This window comes from Eschrichtius robustus, chromosome 1, assembly GCF_028021215.1.
Source record: "Eschrichtius robustus isolate mEscRob2 chromosome 1, mEscRob2.pri, whole genome shotgun sequence".
Lineage (NCBI taxonomy): Eukaryota > Metazoa > Chordata > Mammalia > Artiodactyla > Eschrichtiidae > Eschrichtius > Eschrichtius robustus.
Genome location: NC_090824.1, coordinates 89130685 through 89148946, shown reverse-complemented (window position 1 = coordinate 89148946; position 18262 = coordinate 89130685). Strand labels below are relative to the sequence as shown.

General features: G+C 42.3%; 1 protein-coding gene across 3 annotated transcripts in view; it reads right to left on the bottom strand.

Moving 5' to 3' along the window:
• The window catches only part of MAPKBP1 (mitogen-activated protein kinase binding protein 1), a 52302-nt gene extending 37484 nt beyond the window's left edge, over positions 1-14818 (bottom strand). For 2 of the 3 annotated variants that reach the window (XM_068549825.1, XM_068549833.1), the window contains exons 1-2: positions 14374-14818; positions 13616-13838 (exon numbers count right to left, since the gene is read on the bottom strand). In XM_068549825.1, coding sequence (XP_068405926.1) covers positions 13616-13732 — 117 coding nt within the window. In that variant the 5' untranslated portion in view covers positions 13733-13838; positions 14374-14818. Of the gene's footprint in view, positions 1-13615; positions 14349-14373 lie in introns of those variants that run through there. The other variant, XM_068549830.1, reaches the window with a different exon arrangement.
• Between the last annotated feature and the right edge of the window lie 3444 nt (positions 14819-18262).

Here is an 18262-nt window from a genome sequence, read left to right as displayed (position 1 = left end):
AGCGGGTATCATGCCCAAGCTCACTCACTCCTGCTCCTTCAGAGACCAAAGTGCCATCTGGTCAGAGGCAGGAAGAGACACAATGGCCACTCCAAAACTGTAGAACAGACCTTGCCTCTCTACTCTGCTCCTGGTTCCTGTGGCTGATTTATGGTTCTACTTTCTACACCATGAAGTCTCCCAGAAACAACTTCCAGTATGACAGAAAAACCAAGTTCCCTCACTAGAGATCAAGATTTGTTGGAGTTGAGCCAATTCTGCTGTGCTGAGATTAAGATAGCCTTAGCTTCTAAGGAAGGTGAGTCTACCACTGCTTGGGAAGAGGTGCCCTTAGAGATCCTTTAGCATAAGCCCCTGGAGACTAGAGAACAGAGGTTCCCAATTCCGGCTGATCAATAGAATCACTCAGAGGGCTTAACAAGTTTTTTTTTCAGATAGCAGTCCCCACCCTATACCCATCCCCTGCCTCTGCAAGATTCTTGATCAACAGCTATGGAGTGGGGTTCAAGAATCTGCATATTAAAGCTCTCCAGGTGGTTCCAGTGATTAATCAGGTAGGGAACTATTCAATTAAAGCATTTTGCCTTTTTATTTCCAAATTTCAACCCCTCCTGGGACTAGGGAGAAAACAATGCTCTGAGTATTCTTACAAGAATACTCACACCCATGGGGTGCAAAAGGTCTTGGGCAGAGAGAGGATCTACAGCCATAATAGATACCATTTATTGAATGTGTACTCTGCACCAAGAACTGTGCTAAACGCTTTGTAAGACCACCTCATTGAATACTCTTGACAACTTTATGAAGGACTAGTATTATTTCCATTTTAGTTATGAAGGAGTCAAGTAAATAGTCAGTGGAAGAACCAGGATTCAAACCTAGGTCTGTCTGGTTCCAGAAATCATGGTGACCAAGGAGGGAGTTCAAGTTCTCCAAAACCACCAGGATGTTACAGTTTCTGAAAGAGAACAAAGGGAAGTCACCATGCCATCAGGGAGGCATCAGGGACAGGTCTGAGAACCAAGGTAGAAGGCAAAGGGCACAGGATGAAGTAGAGCGGCAACAGGGTCCTCTCCTCCTAGCGTTAATGATTTTTAAAAAGTAGCAGGTCTTATCAGTAGCTTAAATGGGTCTAAAAATGTGTTCTGACCTCTCCTCACAGAGATGGTTGCAGAGAAAAGAGTAACAGAGGGTCTTCCAATGTCAGAGTACCCCACCTGGTCAGAACATGCTCACATCCAGCTGGCATTAGAACCTACAGTCAACACAGGCAGCTGACACCCATTTCCAAGGCAACTAAAATTACAATGTTAGAAGCAGGGGATTATGATTTCATGTGCAGATGGAGGAAGAGGTAAGGATGGCATCAGACCTCAAACCAGAAGGGAGCGAATGAGAGGCCTCTCGCCAAAGGACTCAATTATAATACAGCCAACAGTGGGCACCCAAGTCCAAACAGCAGCTTGAATAACACAGTGCCTGGTATAGAGCAGGTACTCCTACCCTCCCTTTCTCTTCCAGTTATCAGAAAGGCAAGGATAGGAGACATCTCAATTTAAGCAACCAGAATAGAGGAAAAAAAAATTTTTTTCCTCTCTAAGGTCAGTCCTTGCTATAACCAAGACCAGAACCACAAACAAAGCTTTATGACCTAAAAATCTGATCATCAAGAAAGGTCTAATTCTTCCTCATTCACCACCTCTACATGCCTGAGTTTTCTTAATCTCTTGGTCTCCAAACTTTGTAACCAGGGAGAATACTAACTGTTCCTTATCTGGACTAAGTGTGCAAAGCGAACGTGTGTTCTGGGACAAGGGGAGTGGAGAGGACTCTCAGTGTCCCTGCAGTCATGCCAACTTGTTCCATGAGACTCTCCTAGAAGAAGGAAGGTCTCTTCAATGTGTTATTCTCTATAAAATTCTCATTTCCTTTCCATTCCTAACGCCAACACCCTGGTTGAGGCCTTCGGCACCATATTCCTGGATACAGCAATGGTTTTCTAATCAAGCTCCTTACTGTAGACCCTGCCCTCCCCTCCCCAACCCATTAGAATAATCTTTCCATAGTACAGCTATGATCATGTCCCTCACCTGCTCAAAAACTTTCAATGGCTCCTTAATGCCAACTAAATAAATTATAAATGTCTTAGCCTAGCATCCATCTGTCAATGGGCCCTATCATTCTTCTAATTCTATTTCCTTCTACTCACCATATGAATGATGTGCTTTTGGCAATCTGGATTATTCATTATTCTGGAAAGGAGCTCTGGGGCTTTTGTTTATATTCTTCTGCCTGGAATGCCCTTCCCTTCCACCATCCCATACTGAAACCCTACCCTTCCTTCAAGAACCAGCTCAAATATCACATCCCCTATGATTCTTTCCATGATCAACCTGGCCAGAAGTGACTCCTCCCTCCTTGGTATTCTTACAGCAGCACTTAATTTTCATCATTCACATGGCATGTGTTACTTAGTACCTTGTAGTACAGAAGTTCTTTAAGGATCTGTCTTATCTCTCCTGCTACTCTATAATCTCCTGTAAGGCAGAGGCTGTATCTCATACAACTCTATGCTTATAGCACAGCACACAGTGTTTAATATAGTATATTTGTTGAATCCATTTTTAATACTTTAAAAATATTTGTGAATATTCTTTGGTGCATCTTACTTAGTAAATTCTTTAACCTCCTAGAGAATTCTCCATCTATCATAGCCAAACCTAGAAGCTGGAGCAGGAAGCAGGATTCTGATACCTTTCCAGAAAGATTGGGGAAGGTCTGAATGGAATAATCCATGTGCCTTGCATGATTACAAACCAAACAGTTTTACCCCTGACTTTAGTAAACACATGCATGGCATGGGTCTTCATAAATCTGACTTAAATTATAATTAACGAGTAAGTCCAAAAAGATTGAGATAATTCTTGTTTAATAAAAGTAACAATACTATTATTTAAAAAGAGCTTTACCTGTCCTTTTTAATCAGAAATGAATGGAGCTATAAATAGTTATTCTGGCTGTTAGAATTATGAATGACCTGTTTTCTTCTTTACGTTTCGCTATATGGTGTAAAAAAATCTTTTCAGAAAGCACATGTACTTCAGAAAGTATAAAAAGACATTTTATTTACCAAAGCTAACCAAGGAAATATTTTTGAGTATCAGAAATGAATTATCTCGGGACTTCCTGAGTGGCTAAGACTCCATGCTCCCAATGCAGGGGGCCCAGGTTCGTTCCCTGGTCGGGGAACTAGAATCCCACATGCATGCCGCAACTAAAGGTTCCTCATGCCGCAACTAAAGAGCCCGCATGCAGCAATGAAGATCCCAGGTGCAGCAATGAAGATCCCACGTGCCGCAACTAAGACCTGGCACAGCCTAAATAAATAAATATTTTTTTAAAAAAAGAAATGAATTATTTCAAATTCAAGAAGTTAATGATGAATTTGTGAGAAAATATTTTTATGTCCTATTATTACTAAAAAAACAAAGTTTATTATACCAGATATATTTTCCAACATCTGTACATAACTTCTTTAATAAAATGAGTATACAGATTTTTAAATTTAAACATTTTAAATATGAAATACACATGTTTAAATTGGAGAGACTTTTATCTTTACTGTTTTTTTCTACTTACAAAAATAACACACACTCATTGTAAAAAATTCCAACATTACAGAAATATAGAAATGTAGATAGTGAATGTCCACCATAATCTACTATCCCTCCCTGAGGTAACCAATTTTAACAACAGTTTGGTATTTATAGCCTCACAATTTTTTCTATGCATTTACTAACATACATGTTTTAACAAAATACAAATAATCATTAACTTAAAAACTGTTATACAGTTTGCTTTTTGTCACTTAATAGATCTTGTATACCCTCTCATATCAGTATATGTAGATTGAACTCATTCTTTTCAATAAGTACAAGGTATTTCATTTATGGATGTACACCAATCTCCTATTGATGGTTACTTGGATTACTTCAAAGATTTCAATACTGTGAATAACGCCCCCCAACAACAAAAAAATTCAGTTATATACACTTTTATGTGGTATACATGTTTGCATAGAATAAAATCCCAGAATTATAACTGTTAAATCAAATGATATGAATATGTAAATTTTTTTTCTAATGGATACTACCAAGTTGTCCTCTAAAAAAGGTTAGATCAGTGTCTGCTTTCACCAACAGCAGAAGGGTATGAGTGCACTTGTTTCCCCACATCTTCAAAATTATTTAAATAGAATATTTCACTCTCGTCCCAACATTAGAAACGTAAAACAATGGGTCATAAAATTAATGCGTTTTCACTCTGCCTTTTAAATTCTTAGTCTGAAAGGAAGCTCTAAGACTAATTCACTTCCCAAATTATTTCCCAGTATAAATGAATTAGCCCCAAAAGAAGAAAAAAGTTATATTTATTTCTACAGAAGCTACTGCTGTTAAAGAGCATGCTTACTACTCCAGTGATTTCCAATCAGACACAGTAAATTAGGACTCCCCCCACTCCTGGTTCACTAGCTTGCCTTTTTTAATTCCCCAAAATCATATCCATAGCCCTGAAATAAACTACACAGTAGTTAGTATCAAAAAGAATATTTGCTAAGCCTTTCTTTTGGTCAGTAGTTAAAGTATAGTTGATACAAGTTAATATTGGCAAGAAAAAGGGGCTGAAGATAGGTCACAATAAAAAGCTGCACAGGGAGGATGGTTCAGTGCTGGAACACAAGAGGTTGAACCTGCAAAAAAGGACTTCTCACAAATGGAAACTTGAAGGAATAAAATCTTGCCAGAAAATTAGAAGAAAATTCCTGGATATTCTAGAAATCTGTGGACCCTGATAATATTAGCAACCCCGTAATAGCTGTAAACTTATTTAGATCTTACAATGTGCTTTCACATTCATTAAATCCTCACAACAGCCCTGGGAGAAAGCCATTAGTATTCCAATTTTACAAATGAGAGAGAATCCAGTTCCCTCAGAAGTGAGGAAGCTGTCCCACCAGCCCCCACCACACACACACACACACACACACACACACACACACACACACACACACACACACACACACACACACACACACACACACACACCCAGCATGGCTACTTAAAGTATGGCCCAGGCCCAAGGAAGAGCAGCATGGGCGTCACTTGGGAGCCTGGTAGTAATGCAGAGTCTTGGGGTGGGTCTGAATCTCAATCTGCATTTTAACAGGACCACTGGCCTCTTGCCCCCACCCACTAATCTGTCTACACCTCAACTCAGAGAAGCCCTGTTCACCAGCCAACTATGAGGGAAAGTCTCTACCACAGCTGCTGTGGAGGCCTCAAAAGGGAGACCAAAGCAGCCTAGGGAAGGAAGGACATCATAAGGAGAAAGGGCATGTTCAGAAAAGTCAGCAGCAGGTTATTATGGCATATGAAAACCATCATGGTGTGCAATGATACTGTGCTTTTCCAAATAGAAGCTGACCAATAGTGTCAGGGTACTAGAGGCAAGCCTGCAGCCTGCCCATTGCATGTTTAGTCCTGACAAGCAGCTGCTTGCTTTTCTCTAGGCAGTAGCTGAGTGATGGCAAGAGTCAAGATTTCTCAGCATGCTCCGAGCTCCTCCCCCATGATCACAAACGAGCTTGGGGCTTCCTCTCCTCAGGACTAACTGGGGCAGCTGCAGGAAAGCATGCATTAAGATCCCATGCTTTTGCACCCATAATGTTACCACTGTTGCCTATTTGAGGAAATAAATCAAAATAATACAAGTTTGAGATCAGGTGAGGCAAGGCACTTGCTCAAGGAACTTAGCAATCCTGGAGCCCACCCAGCCAAACAGAGTCAGGTGGGCAAATGACCTCATTTTTGTTCATTTTCATGTTCACTGAGCCCCAACTGTCATCATCCAGATCAGCCCTGGCACAGGGTATTTTAGATCCAGCTTCTTTCACAGAAAACAGGCATTTCAACTCAGCGACTCTCCACGGCTTCAAAGATAAGGTCCGTTGTGCACAGGGACAGCCACAGAGGTAACAAAGAGGTGGAGAATGGGGATGAAGAAGGAGAGATTTGGGGTAGGTGGCACTAACAAGCAGTCAGGAGTGTGAGCTACAGAATCAACCGCCAAATAAGAGCAGACCAGTTTAAAGCCTCATGATACCCACACACAAAAACAACCGAGGCATCTGTTGGTCTCCACTTCACTGCCCCACCTCACTCAAACCCCAAGAGAGAAGCAGCAACTGTTTGTGGCTTATGGTCATCTGGAACCACACAGCTGTGCCCTGTCAACTTAACATTCACGTACCCACAGAACCACGAGCTGTACAGTTCCTAACGGTACCATAGCATGAGAAGTTGGGATACAGTTCACGAAATCTGGAGTTGGGAGTGGGAAGAGGAGCAAGGATGCAAGGGACAAGGGTTACTGAATGATGGTTCTAAAATAACATCCTAAGAAGTTCATTAAATTAACTTTTATGGGGAATGTTGGGGGAAAAGTATATTTTTTAAAGTACTGCCCTTTTCCAAGCTGATCGCAGATGTGACTCTTGGCTATAGCAATACTGGGCATACTTCTGTGCTCAGTGTCATGTTTTGCACATGAAGACTCCCTGGGAGGAGTACAGGATAAAGATTAAGAGCAGGCTTTGGAGTTAAGATAGCCAAGATCTGAATCCCAGCTCAGTCATCTACTGGCTATATAACCACCTCTCTGAGCATCAGTTTCCTCATTTACGAAATGGGGATAGTAATAGTACTTATAGTAGGGTGGTGGGAAACTTAAATGAGATAATATACGTACATGCTTAAGCACAGTACACAGCAAAAAACGCAATAAATGTTAGCCATTATTAACACTACAAATATTATTATTTCTAGTATTATTATTGTAAGATAAAGACAGGAAGCACTGACAACAAAGGCTGGAAAGGGGTGGTTCCAATAAGCATACCACCTGGAAATGTTGAATAGCACAAATCTATAATGGATAGAGAAGAAGAAACTTGAAAAGAACAAATAGTCAAGATCAAGTCCTTGAGTATTTTGATTTTTAACAATAAAATCATCTTAATTACATAAGAGAAAAATCTCATCTCACCTTAATGACACCATTAGCATCACATCCTTCAGAAACTTGGCAGTGTTCTACTTCTTGACTTGGGTGGTGGTTACGTGAGCAATCATTTTATAATTATTCACAATACAAGGTTATATTATTATATTTCATAAACTTTTCGATGTCTGTTATATTTCACAATTTTTTTAAGTTTCGTTTTTAAGTGCAAGCACCTTTAACGGGTCAGCTGAACTCACGGGGAAATGACCAGAAGCACCACTAAAGGAACAAAGAAAGCAAAGACAGAGGAGAGGTATGATGGGAAGTCAGAAACTTAGTGAGCTCAGCACAAGTGAGAAGCAATGTTCAAATCCAGAAGAACCTGAGGAATTCCTTCTCAGGATTCCTCCGAAAGAGAATGTGACAAAGTGGGGAAAAAAACCAAAATAAAACAGCCATGTGGTCTCACAAAGTGTTGTTCCAAGATCTTCCAGTACATTTAAATCTCAACTATGAATGAAGGGGCAGGGAAGGGAAAGTATCTTTAGCTCCATTCCAGGCTTAGGGGGAGAGATAAAGTGTATAAATTTAAAAATCTAACCTAAAAAGAGATTGTTTTATAGACTAGGGAATCAACACACAGAGCATTACAAACATTCTCTGTGATAAAATGAGAGAGGGTGGAATTCACTCCCTAGAAGTCTAAGAGGAGATATCCATAATATGAACTCATTCTTCTGTAAGCGTCCTTCAAAACCAGAGGAAAATGCTGTGGCCAATTAAGAAGCACTGTGAACTTGCTGATACAACAGTTAGAAGGAAGGAAACCAAGATTTGGAAAATCTGAACAATCAAAAATACCAACCCTAAAGATCTACACTGCCCAATCTGTCTGCCACACTCACTTTATTTCTTGCCCTCCCCCTACCCCCCATTTTTAAAAAAGAGGTAACAGAAGTTAAAGTAAAATCCACAATGTGGATTATTCAGTAAACTTCCAAACAGGTGGGCAGCTCTCACTCCACACCTCTACTGAGAACTGATGTGAAAGAAAGCTGACAGAAACCTGGCCCTGTCCTGCATTAAACAACAGAGCCCAGAGGAGAGGCTTAGCTTGTAGCAGTGGGAATGTGATTCATAATATAACAAATCCTACTGAAAACACTGTAGCTTTTTTTCCTACCAACAGGGCAGTCTGGACATGAAGTAAAAACCAACAGATACTCTGAGAACAACAGTGGGACAGACCATGTTCCCAGAGAAGCTTAGTTTGAATAAACATAGTCCCAAATTTCAAGCCCTAGACTGTTTTCCAAACAAAGAGGCAGTGATAACAGCCACAAGTCCAACTTGAGACTCAGGAGGTTGACAGAGAGGTTATAGAGGTCAGGCTGAAGCCTCATTTCTATGAATGCTTTTTCATTAGTCAAGAAATGAAAACACACAGACAACAAACGGAAGAGAGAAGTGAAGTCAGAGAATACCAATGGCCCCAAAGACAGTCAAAATACTAGCAAGAAAGAAGACAGTGACTCAAACAGATCCAAAAGGGGAAACTTGCCCTAAATTACAAGCTGAGAGACGGAAAAGAAACTTGGAAAGCAGCAGTACTGTTAGACTCCGAAATAAGTGAGGCCAAACAGACAAGGGGAGGCTTTGCAAGACAACTTAAAGCCTGAAGAGGCTGGGCTATTTTAGACAGCAAAGCAAGAGGTGTTGGGCTGCAGAGAGAAGAATCCTCTCTCTCCAGTGAGACTTACTTTGAAGGCTGAGGGCAGCTGCAGGCACCAGAAGGAAAAGGAAATGGAGATCAAAGGAACAAGACCAGAACACCTCACACTTTTCCCTGTACACCACCTGTTCTGAGGAGCTCAAGACACTTCACAAGCCTTAACTGAAAACTGTATCATAGACAGAAAACGCAACAAGAACTTGCCCAAGTTCACTCACAAAGACAGGTGAGGGGCAGGGCTGCTGGCCACAGAGGCCTCTACTCTCGGTCATCTATTCTAGGTGGGGAGCCCAGAGTATGTATTAAACACTAAAAACTCTTGGTTGCTATGAGTCCCAAGGGCAGTGGGTAGTGGAATGGTGACAAAAAAACTGGCCAGGACTCAGGGATATTATCATAAAGTTTTCCTATTTCTGCCCCCAAGGGAAATTCCTGCTGATCTAAGTAAGGCAATGACCAGCTCCTTACATCTTACCCTACAACAGGGCACTTCTCTCAGATCTATCCCTGATACAGCAGTTTAACAGAGCAATCAGTCCAGAAGACACAATGGAGATTAAAAAAACTACTCAAGGAGAAGAGTATACTTACTGGGCTAGCTTTATATATTCTCAAGAAGCCTCAATGAGGACTTGGGTATGAAGCCAACAGATTTCAGGGTGGGCTGAAACCAGCAGTGGGCTTCTGGTGGAACTTAATATATACACAACTAACAAACTCTACCCCCAGAGGTTCTGGTTCCATATAGATAGGATGGGGCCCAGGAATGCGTATTTTTTTAAAAGCTGCACAGGTATTCTGATGTCTTACTGCCCTCCTGACCTCTCCCCCAAGTTGAGCGCCATCAAGCTAGAGCCAGCCAGTGATCCATAGATGCTTTGAAAAAAGGATTTCCCTGGTGGCGCAGTGGTTGAGAATCCGCCTGCCAATGCAGGGGACACAGGTTCGAGCCCTGGTCCGGGAAGATCCCACATGCGGCGGAGCAAATAAGCCCAAGCGCCACGACTACTGAGCCTGCGCTCTAGAGCCCGTGAGTCACAGCTACTGAAGCCTGCACACCTAGAGTCCATGCTCCGCAACACGAGAAGCCACCGCGATGAGAAGCCCGTGCACCGAAGAGTAGCCCCGGCTCGCCACAGCTAGAGAAAGCCCGCGTGCAGCAACGAAGACCCAATGCAGCCAAAAATAAATAAGTAAATAAATAAATTTATATTAAAAAAATGAATATGACTCCTCACTGCCAAATAGGCATAATAAAGAGTCTCAATACTAATACCTGGGCTCAAACACTAATCCAAAACTGAAATTAGATTACTGCCAGTTTTTTCTTCTCTATGAAACTCTCCTACACAAATTCTTCTTACAGCCACATATTAAAAGGCTCAAAGCACTACCATACAATCAGGCAGGAGAAACACTGGGGGAAGAAATGGTGGGGGGGGAGGATATGAATTAGACTTATATTCATAAAAACTGAGAACTAGAAGAAAGTTGCAGTCACCTTGCCCATTGTTTCCAAAGGGATAATATATAACTCGGATTGTATTAATGGCTATTAATAAGGAAGAAGATTTCAAAACCTCCCTCACTCACTTTTTCAAAACCTAACAACCCTCCAGCACAGGCAATCCTTTTGTATCCCTAATTTAAATCTTGCCTGCTTGGCTTCAGTCCAGTTCTGTCCTTTGTTAAAATGAAAAACCACCCAGCTCCTTCCACATAAAAATCTTTCAGAAACTTTAAGAAAAGAGGGGGAGGGTTAGCCACCAAGAGCACACACATTTGCTTCTTAAGGAAAACACAGTTCAACTGAGATGAGAGAAAGAACTGACAATTGCACAGGATTTGAAGTTGAAGAGTGTTTACAACTGATAACTTTGAGTTACACTTCATCAAGACTCAGCAGATCTGGCATAAAACCTCAAATTACTCGTTTCCAATTCTATTACACTGCAGAGACTTCCTTCCCTCCCTTAGAGAAAGTTTAATACAAATCTCAGCTCTCATCTACTCTCTCTAATAACCTAAATCCCCATCTCTACTGGCTCTCACTTTGGCTTTTAACCATATTTTAACCATATTTTTAACTAGGTCTCTCCTGAATTAAAAAGCCTTTAATGAGCACTACTTTCCCTTCTCTCTAATGCCCTTCACACCTAAATAGGCTGCATCTCTATTTCTTTTTTTCACATTTTATTCTTCCTAATTTTCTCTTCTAAAGAGGTCACAAACTCCTCCTGATCATTTTTGCTATTCTTCTGGAATTTCAAGTTTATCCCCACTATATTTGACATCTTTAAATTGTTCTCATTCATTTATTCATTTAGTATTTAGTGCATTCCTTACACTGTACTACACAGTGTGACGTAAAGGAAATAAAAAAGAACATGGCCCTGACTTAGGAAATGAAGACATACATAAAAGAACAATTAGAGATTGGTTCCAAGGTAGTAGGGCTAGTTAGAGAAGGCCCCGTGGCTCCAGTAAATATAGAGTTGGATCTAAAAATAAATGGAGAATTTGGTGAAAAGCCTACTTTAGATAGCAGGAACAGTTATGATTCAAAACAGCAGGTCATATGAGGTAAGAGCTGCAGAAAGGCCCTCTGTCGCTTCCTTCTTTGTCCCCACCCCACACAAAAGGCATATGTCTTTTGGTCTTCAAATTTTGTTTCAGAGTTATTTATCCATGAAGCACAAGCTCTCTGACTGTTACCACAGCTACCACATACTAGAGCAGCTCACAAAGCCTTGTACACCAGGTCTTAATGTTGGTTACCACAAGGCAGGCTTTTAGAATCATCTCAGGTAGAGTCTTCAGTAAGGAGTGTGGGGAGTCAGGCATCTGCAAGGTCCGAGGCACACAAAGGCAGCTACTACTTTGGGTGCTAAAGATATGCACCAGCACTCTTGCTCTGTCAGACTGTTCAAGAGTCATTCAACTTCAGCTAAGTATTTCCTTCATTCACAGCTCTAGGACAAACAAAGCCATTTAAAGCAGTCTGAAGCACTGAATTCCTATTTGAAGCAGGGATGTTTAATGGTGATGCCAAGGATTCCCTTTTTCACTGTTTTCCTTAAGAGCTTCTCCTCTTCTCTTGCCTCAGGACTCACAGTTCAAGCATCCCTTCCTCTGTGAAGTTTTTTTCTGATCCCCCTAAACTGACTTAGGTTCCCTCCCCTGTGCTGCCCTTAACACCTTTATACATACTTCTAGGACAGCACTTACCACACCATGTTGTAATTATTTGTTTACACGTCTGACCAGCCACAAGCTCTTTGATGGCAAGGATATAATGTGTTATTCATCGCTGATTCTACACATAATAGGCACACAACAAACGTTTGTAGAATGCATTAATGATGAACGACATGGTAAATTTTAAAGAATGGTAACCGTACCATCCAGATTCCAGACCAAAATTACAATAAGTATTAATACTGAAGACTAAACTCCCATCATACATTTCTATTACCTATACCATCCTTGGTCAGAAAAAGAGGCCAAAGATAAAGAAGATGGCTCTAATAGTGCTGGTCATTGCCAAGTTACCAGCCAAGAATACGAGAGCTTACAGTACTAAGAATGATCCAACACAACAAATGAGTGAACGGAGCCAAATCTAAGACAGTGTCTATGTTTCAGGCTCATTCTCCTGCCTCTGGAGACTATGAACAATGATTAACAAGAGCCCTTGGAAAAGTCACTATCTCCACAGCCATGGAATCTTGTGCCCAATTTTGATTCCTGTTGAATGAAATATACAGCAAAGGTGTTCACCTTCTGACCAAATCCAAGTAAGGTTTTGCTAAGGGACAGGGATCTGAGTTAAGTCCTCCCAGAACTCTGCCATGCTGTACATTAGCATTCTAAATCATTCCTCACTGGGTTTACTCATCTCTGAAGAGATACAGGCAAGGCAATAAAATGCTGCGGTCTCAAATGCCTCTCCCTGTAGCAATCCTGCACTACACAAGGCTACTGTGTTTACAGGCTGCTTATAAGACACAAAAGCCTAATCTGATCCTGTGGGAACAAGGCCCCAGGTTCCCTCAGGGATTAAATAAATTTGTCTACTTTTGTATTCCCAAACTTGTGGGGCTCTACAAAGTTGAAGAAAGCATAAACACCTACACCCAGACATGGGAGGAGATGGGAAGGGACTTGGTCTCTGACGAACTTCTGCAGCAGGGTGGGATATAGTGAATGAGATAAGCAATGTTCAAGGGCAAACCAGAATTGCTTGGCTGGCAGATATTTGGCCCCTCGCATGTTATCATTCCTAAAAAGCCAAGAAACTCCAGTTAAATTAATTCAGGTCTCTTGAATAGATAAGTAAATTTGTTTTGACACCAGGGAAGAGCATTTACCTAGCCGATTCCTCCGACTAGGTGTTTTAGCATATTTCTTTCTGCTACCACTGTCTTACATAACCCCAGCTGTGACACTAACACTTGCGACTACATTAGTGGCAGCTTAGCCCTTCACAGGATATGTGGTCCCACTACCCTCTTCCAAGAAGGAAAACTGAGTTACAGCATATCAACTGGCTTCCCCAAGCACAGACTTAGTTTGTAGTGAGGCCACAACTGAACCCAGGTTGCCTTCCTCATGTTCTTCCCTTTTCATAGATGAATCTCAGCATGCTCATCCCTGCTTGCTCATTGCTTTCTTGAGGGGCAGAGATGGGCACACTTGGTCCTTTAGAGCCAAAGTGAGCTTCTAGTTCTCCTCTTTCCCAAGAAAGAGTAAGGTAAAAGACGTACATGGAGCAGAGGAGGGGAGGGGAGGAAAGGGGTGGCTCCCAATACTAGGACTCACCTTGGAGCTGAGGTCCTCTCGCCGGTTTCCTGCCTTACTCCTGCGTAATTTGATGGATGGGGATCGCAGAAGGTTCTTGATCCGGCTGGTAATGGTTGACCCTTCCACAGCCATCATGATGAGGAGCCCCCCGGGACACTTCCTGGCGCAATCTTAGGACTTGCCTCAACAGCGGCACTGCTTTCCCACTCCACAGGGCCTTCCAGTATGCCCTCTCACTGACCTGAGATGGCAGAAGCCACCTTACCTTCCGCCTAGCCGTGTCTGCAGCTCTTATCTCTAGGTACTGCCCTCTCCCTTCGCCTCATCCCCACCTTCAAGCCCAGTGCGGTTTCTTACAACGCCTGAAGGACAGACTCATGTAAAGGGGGGCTAAAAAGCCTGAGCTGCGAAGAAACGCCAGGGCCACACCTGCCAGAAAGGATGGGATGGGCCCTAGAAGGGCTAGTGGCCGGTCTGATTCCCGTTAATTCCCAACTGTTCTCATGGCATCTGCAGTGTCCAAAGAAGGAGACCGCCGAGGCCACCGAGGAGTCCCACGGGGTCCTTGAGCACCTGCGCTGGCGGCCGCAGGGACACTCAGCGTGGCGGGGCTCGCTGTGGCCCTGCAACCCGTTCTGCCACGGGAGCCTCCCTCCCCCACCCACGACCCTCCTGAGCTCGCTCTCGGCCAGCCGCAGGAGCCCTAAACCTTTCACTTTCCGCTCCCTCAGAAGCCCCTGCTACTCGCCAGCGCCCCCACTCGAGCCCAGCCTCACCAGCCCCGTGCCGCGCGGGCCGCCCGGCTCGCAGCACCCTCAGGCATCGCGCTCAGCGATTTCAGCTCCGCGGCGGCAGCAGCAGCACAGCTATGGTGGCACGAGCGGCTCAAAACGCGAACTACCGCCTGGGCTCAGCTACGAGCTGGGTAGGAGGAGCGGAGGCGAGGGGGAGCGGTCTCTACGCTGGAGGGCGTTCCCAGAGTGGACGAGTACTGCTCATAGGGGCGGAGCCAATGAAAGGGTCTAGGAAGTAGAGGACAGGGGACTTGCGAAGCAAGGATTCCGCACAAGGCAGTCGCAAGTACGGTTCCTAGAGGAAGGTCGGCAGAACACGGCTTCAGAACTGAGAAAACCAAGCCTTTTATGGTATCATCAGGCCCGGTCCCCCAGATAAGTGCACTTCCCAGAGCCCCAACAAAACGGTAACCACGCCCCCAGGGTGCTACGGTTGGCATTTGATAGACCCGAAGGACCAGAGCTGAAACTAACTCCTAGCTCAGAATTACAAGACTGGGGTACAGCCATAAGGTCTGTTCCCAAGCGCTGGGATTTAAAGCGGATATAAGTTTCTGCTCGCCGCCCGTCCGGCGCGTTGACCTACGTGGAAATGACTCTCCTGAGTAACTCTTTAGATCGCTGAGAAGTGTATTGAACTAGGCAACCTGACTGGCCGTGATGGAAGAAAGGGGAGGGAGCTTAGGCGGGAAGGGAGGCGGGGTGTCAGGTCAATGTGCCTATGGATCTGTTTCATGGATTCCTTAGCCTCCAATGTTCCATTGTGTTCTCATCCAGAGTTAACCAGGACTTTGTTGCTCCAGATATTTTCCATGTTCCTGTCAAAATTTACTCGTGAAACCTTTTCCCTAGTACAGTTACTTTGGCGAGATCACTGCCAAGCTTGCTGTCACTAGATTCCGTGGTATAGTTTTTCTAGCTCATGGGCGGGGTGTGGGGGATGGCAGAGCGTGCACAGAAATACCTTTACATACTTCATACGTGTTTCAGCCTAAGTTTATTTTCTAGGAGCCTTTCTGCCTCGTTGCTATTTAGAGAAATTACCTTACAAAAAGGTTAACCTATGCCAAAACACTTGGGCTCCAGAGAAATAGTACACTGATACATCGCTCATCTGACCCAAACAGATCCTTGGAACCCCTGGGGGAGGTGACCTGTTAGCAAGAGGGAAGGACTCCTAAACCCACTGCTGTGAGTGGGTCTTGTACAGCCAAGTGGCAAAACAGGTATATACTTGTGTGTATTGTAGCAGGTATTAAAAATGAGAACTGTAAAGCTAACAAGTTGACAAAAAGATCAGGGAAGTCACCTCCTGGGAAGACCAACTGGTAATAGCTACCAGATGCATGAAGCTTCCTTCCCTTCAACCATGTATTGCAGACATAATGAAATATAAAATGGGATTTTCACATTTTCTAATCTGGAGAAGGAGCCAAGGGTCATTAGCCACAACAGTAAGAAATAGGGGGTTGGTTCCTTCAACTCCTTGCTAGTCTGTGATTTTACCTCCATGGGGGGGGGGGGGGCGGGGGGAGAGAAGGAACCAATATAACACTGTTAATAAAGGGTGCCACCTGGTGTCCTTACTTGTGTGCTGCATTCCCTAGCAACTGCCATCTCCACCCACTAGAGTTGTCCCTAATTCTCTCCAGACAATTTTTGTGTCCACTAGTGGTTTTCTCACTTACATAACGACTCATGGCCAGGAAATGGGCTTACAGAATGTCATTGGTCATTTCCTGTACAAAGCTACCTTGGTTTATCCTCTTAGCGAAAATGTTCCCCAAATTACTCCCATCTGAAGCTGAAATTGCAGAGACAATACAAGCTCCTGCTTTCATTGTCGAAGATGATCTAGGCGAAAAGCAACTGAGAACAGTGTAATTAAGAGATTTCTTAAGTCTAGAATCTGGATACTTCCAGTATAGGATCAAAATCACGTATTTTTAATTCTTCACAATTTAGTCCAAACTTCACCATCTAGGATACATAGCATGTAGCCTTTTAAGTGCCAATGTGGGAATACGCTGTAAGATGAGAAAATAATAACCCCAGGTCCAATGTGAACAGGATTATTCCCTTTTATCCAAATTAAATAATTGCTATCCCACCCTCCAAAATGCAGCTGACCCTTACATACGTTATTTCACTGTTCGTGTGCTATTTCACTTTTTATTCTGCTTGTCTATGTCAATATGTATACACGGTTATCAGATTCTAAAATTCTAGATGTCTAGGAAAGGTGTATACCATTGTCTGTTTTCATGATGCTCATTACATAAGATTTTTAAATTCACCCTAGACTTAACATACAAATAAGTGCAATTATAAGATCCTGGAAAACTAACAGGCTAAACATTTGCTCATCAATTCAAATATTTATTGAGCACCTTTACATGCAAGGCACTGTGGGACAGCTGAGACCAGTGTTCGCAGTTGGAAACAGGATGGATCTCAAAACAATGCTTCCAATACTGCTTTCCTATTTAACAAAATCTATCAGCAGAGTTTACAATGAAAGAATTTAGTAGAGCTTAGATTTGTCTGAAAATTTCCAACTCATCCCATGGTTTAGCCTTCTCACCCTCCATACATACCTCCATCACTATCACTCAACACTTAACATATCTTTGTAGAGCAGTTCAGTCATATTTAATATACTACAATTATGCCTCAGTTCAAAAGTTGTATATATCAAATTATTTCCCTCTAAATTTCAAAAACACTTTTTTGGCTGTTTTTTTTTTTCTCCAAATGGCAGTAAGTCTATTTTCTCTGCATCCAGCAATTCATGTTCATGTAAAATTTCATGATAACACAATAACATGAAGTACTGATGCCCTTACAAACATTTTCTGAAAAATCAACAATTCTGTGCAAGAAATCTATTCTGATTCTTGATTATAAAAGTATCCGAAAATGTTCCTACTCTGTGCCTCTGTGCATTTTTTTTTTAATCTCCTGGGAGTGAGGAATAAGGGTCATCATTTTTCATACCCATCTTCAAAGTGCATTTACCTCTCAATTCACCTGATATCATTCCATTTCAATATCTCAACTAGTATAATTAGGGGGAAAAAACTATACTACTAAACCCTGCTCCAAATAATATATGGATTGTGTCTGCCTTACTTCCATGTTCAAAACATTTTTCAACTTGTTATAGAAAGGCCTGTTGTTAAGTATTTCATCATAATTCTGGGGAAAAAAATTACACACAGTAATTTGTATGAAGTTTATATAACTGGACTTGATCTGTTAGTGACTCTAGAGTAGTTAAACGTCTAAAAGGACTCCTTTAATAAAGAATTTTTGTAAACTGTTATACTAGTTAACATATAGCTTGCTTTAAGAATATCTATTGTCCTTAGCCACTACGACTATGTTTATGTCCTGTTATTCACCAGGGGAACAGGTATGTTACACCCTGAACACCCTGGTACTATGAGGCTAGCCATTCTTCACTGTAGAATGACTCCTTAAGCCAAATACTTGCCATCAAGTTGTACAAAATTTCGAAGTCTCCATGTAAAACACGCTGCAAAGATGAGAACACCAAAAACCTCCTCCAAATGGCATGTCCGAAACTTTGAAAACAGTAAGGAATACCTATTATTGTCTCCTTCAGTGGCACTTCTCCCAAATATGTCTCAGGGCATTAGAATTCTCTACTCCAACTCAGCACAAACCTCCCAACACCAAGTCCTGCTTTAATTATTGTAACTGGTTTATTTCAAGTTTATACATTCTTCCTTCCACTTGCCAAATTTCTTCTGTTCTTAGGTTTCTAAAAAAATAGTCATTTTTCAAAAGCAGAAAAAGAAAGATATATATATTTAATATATAAAAGAAAAAGCTAAATCTGACATAA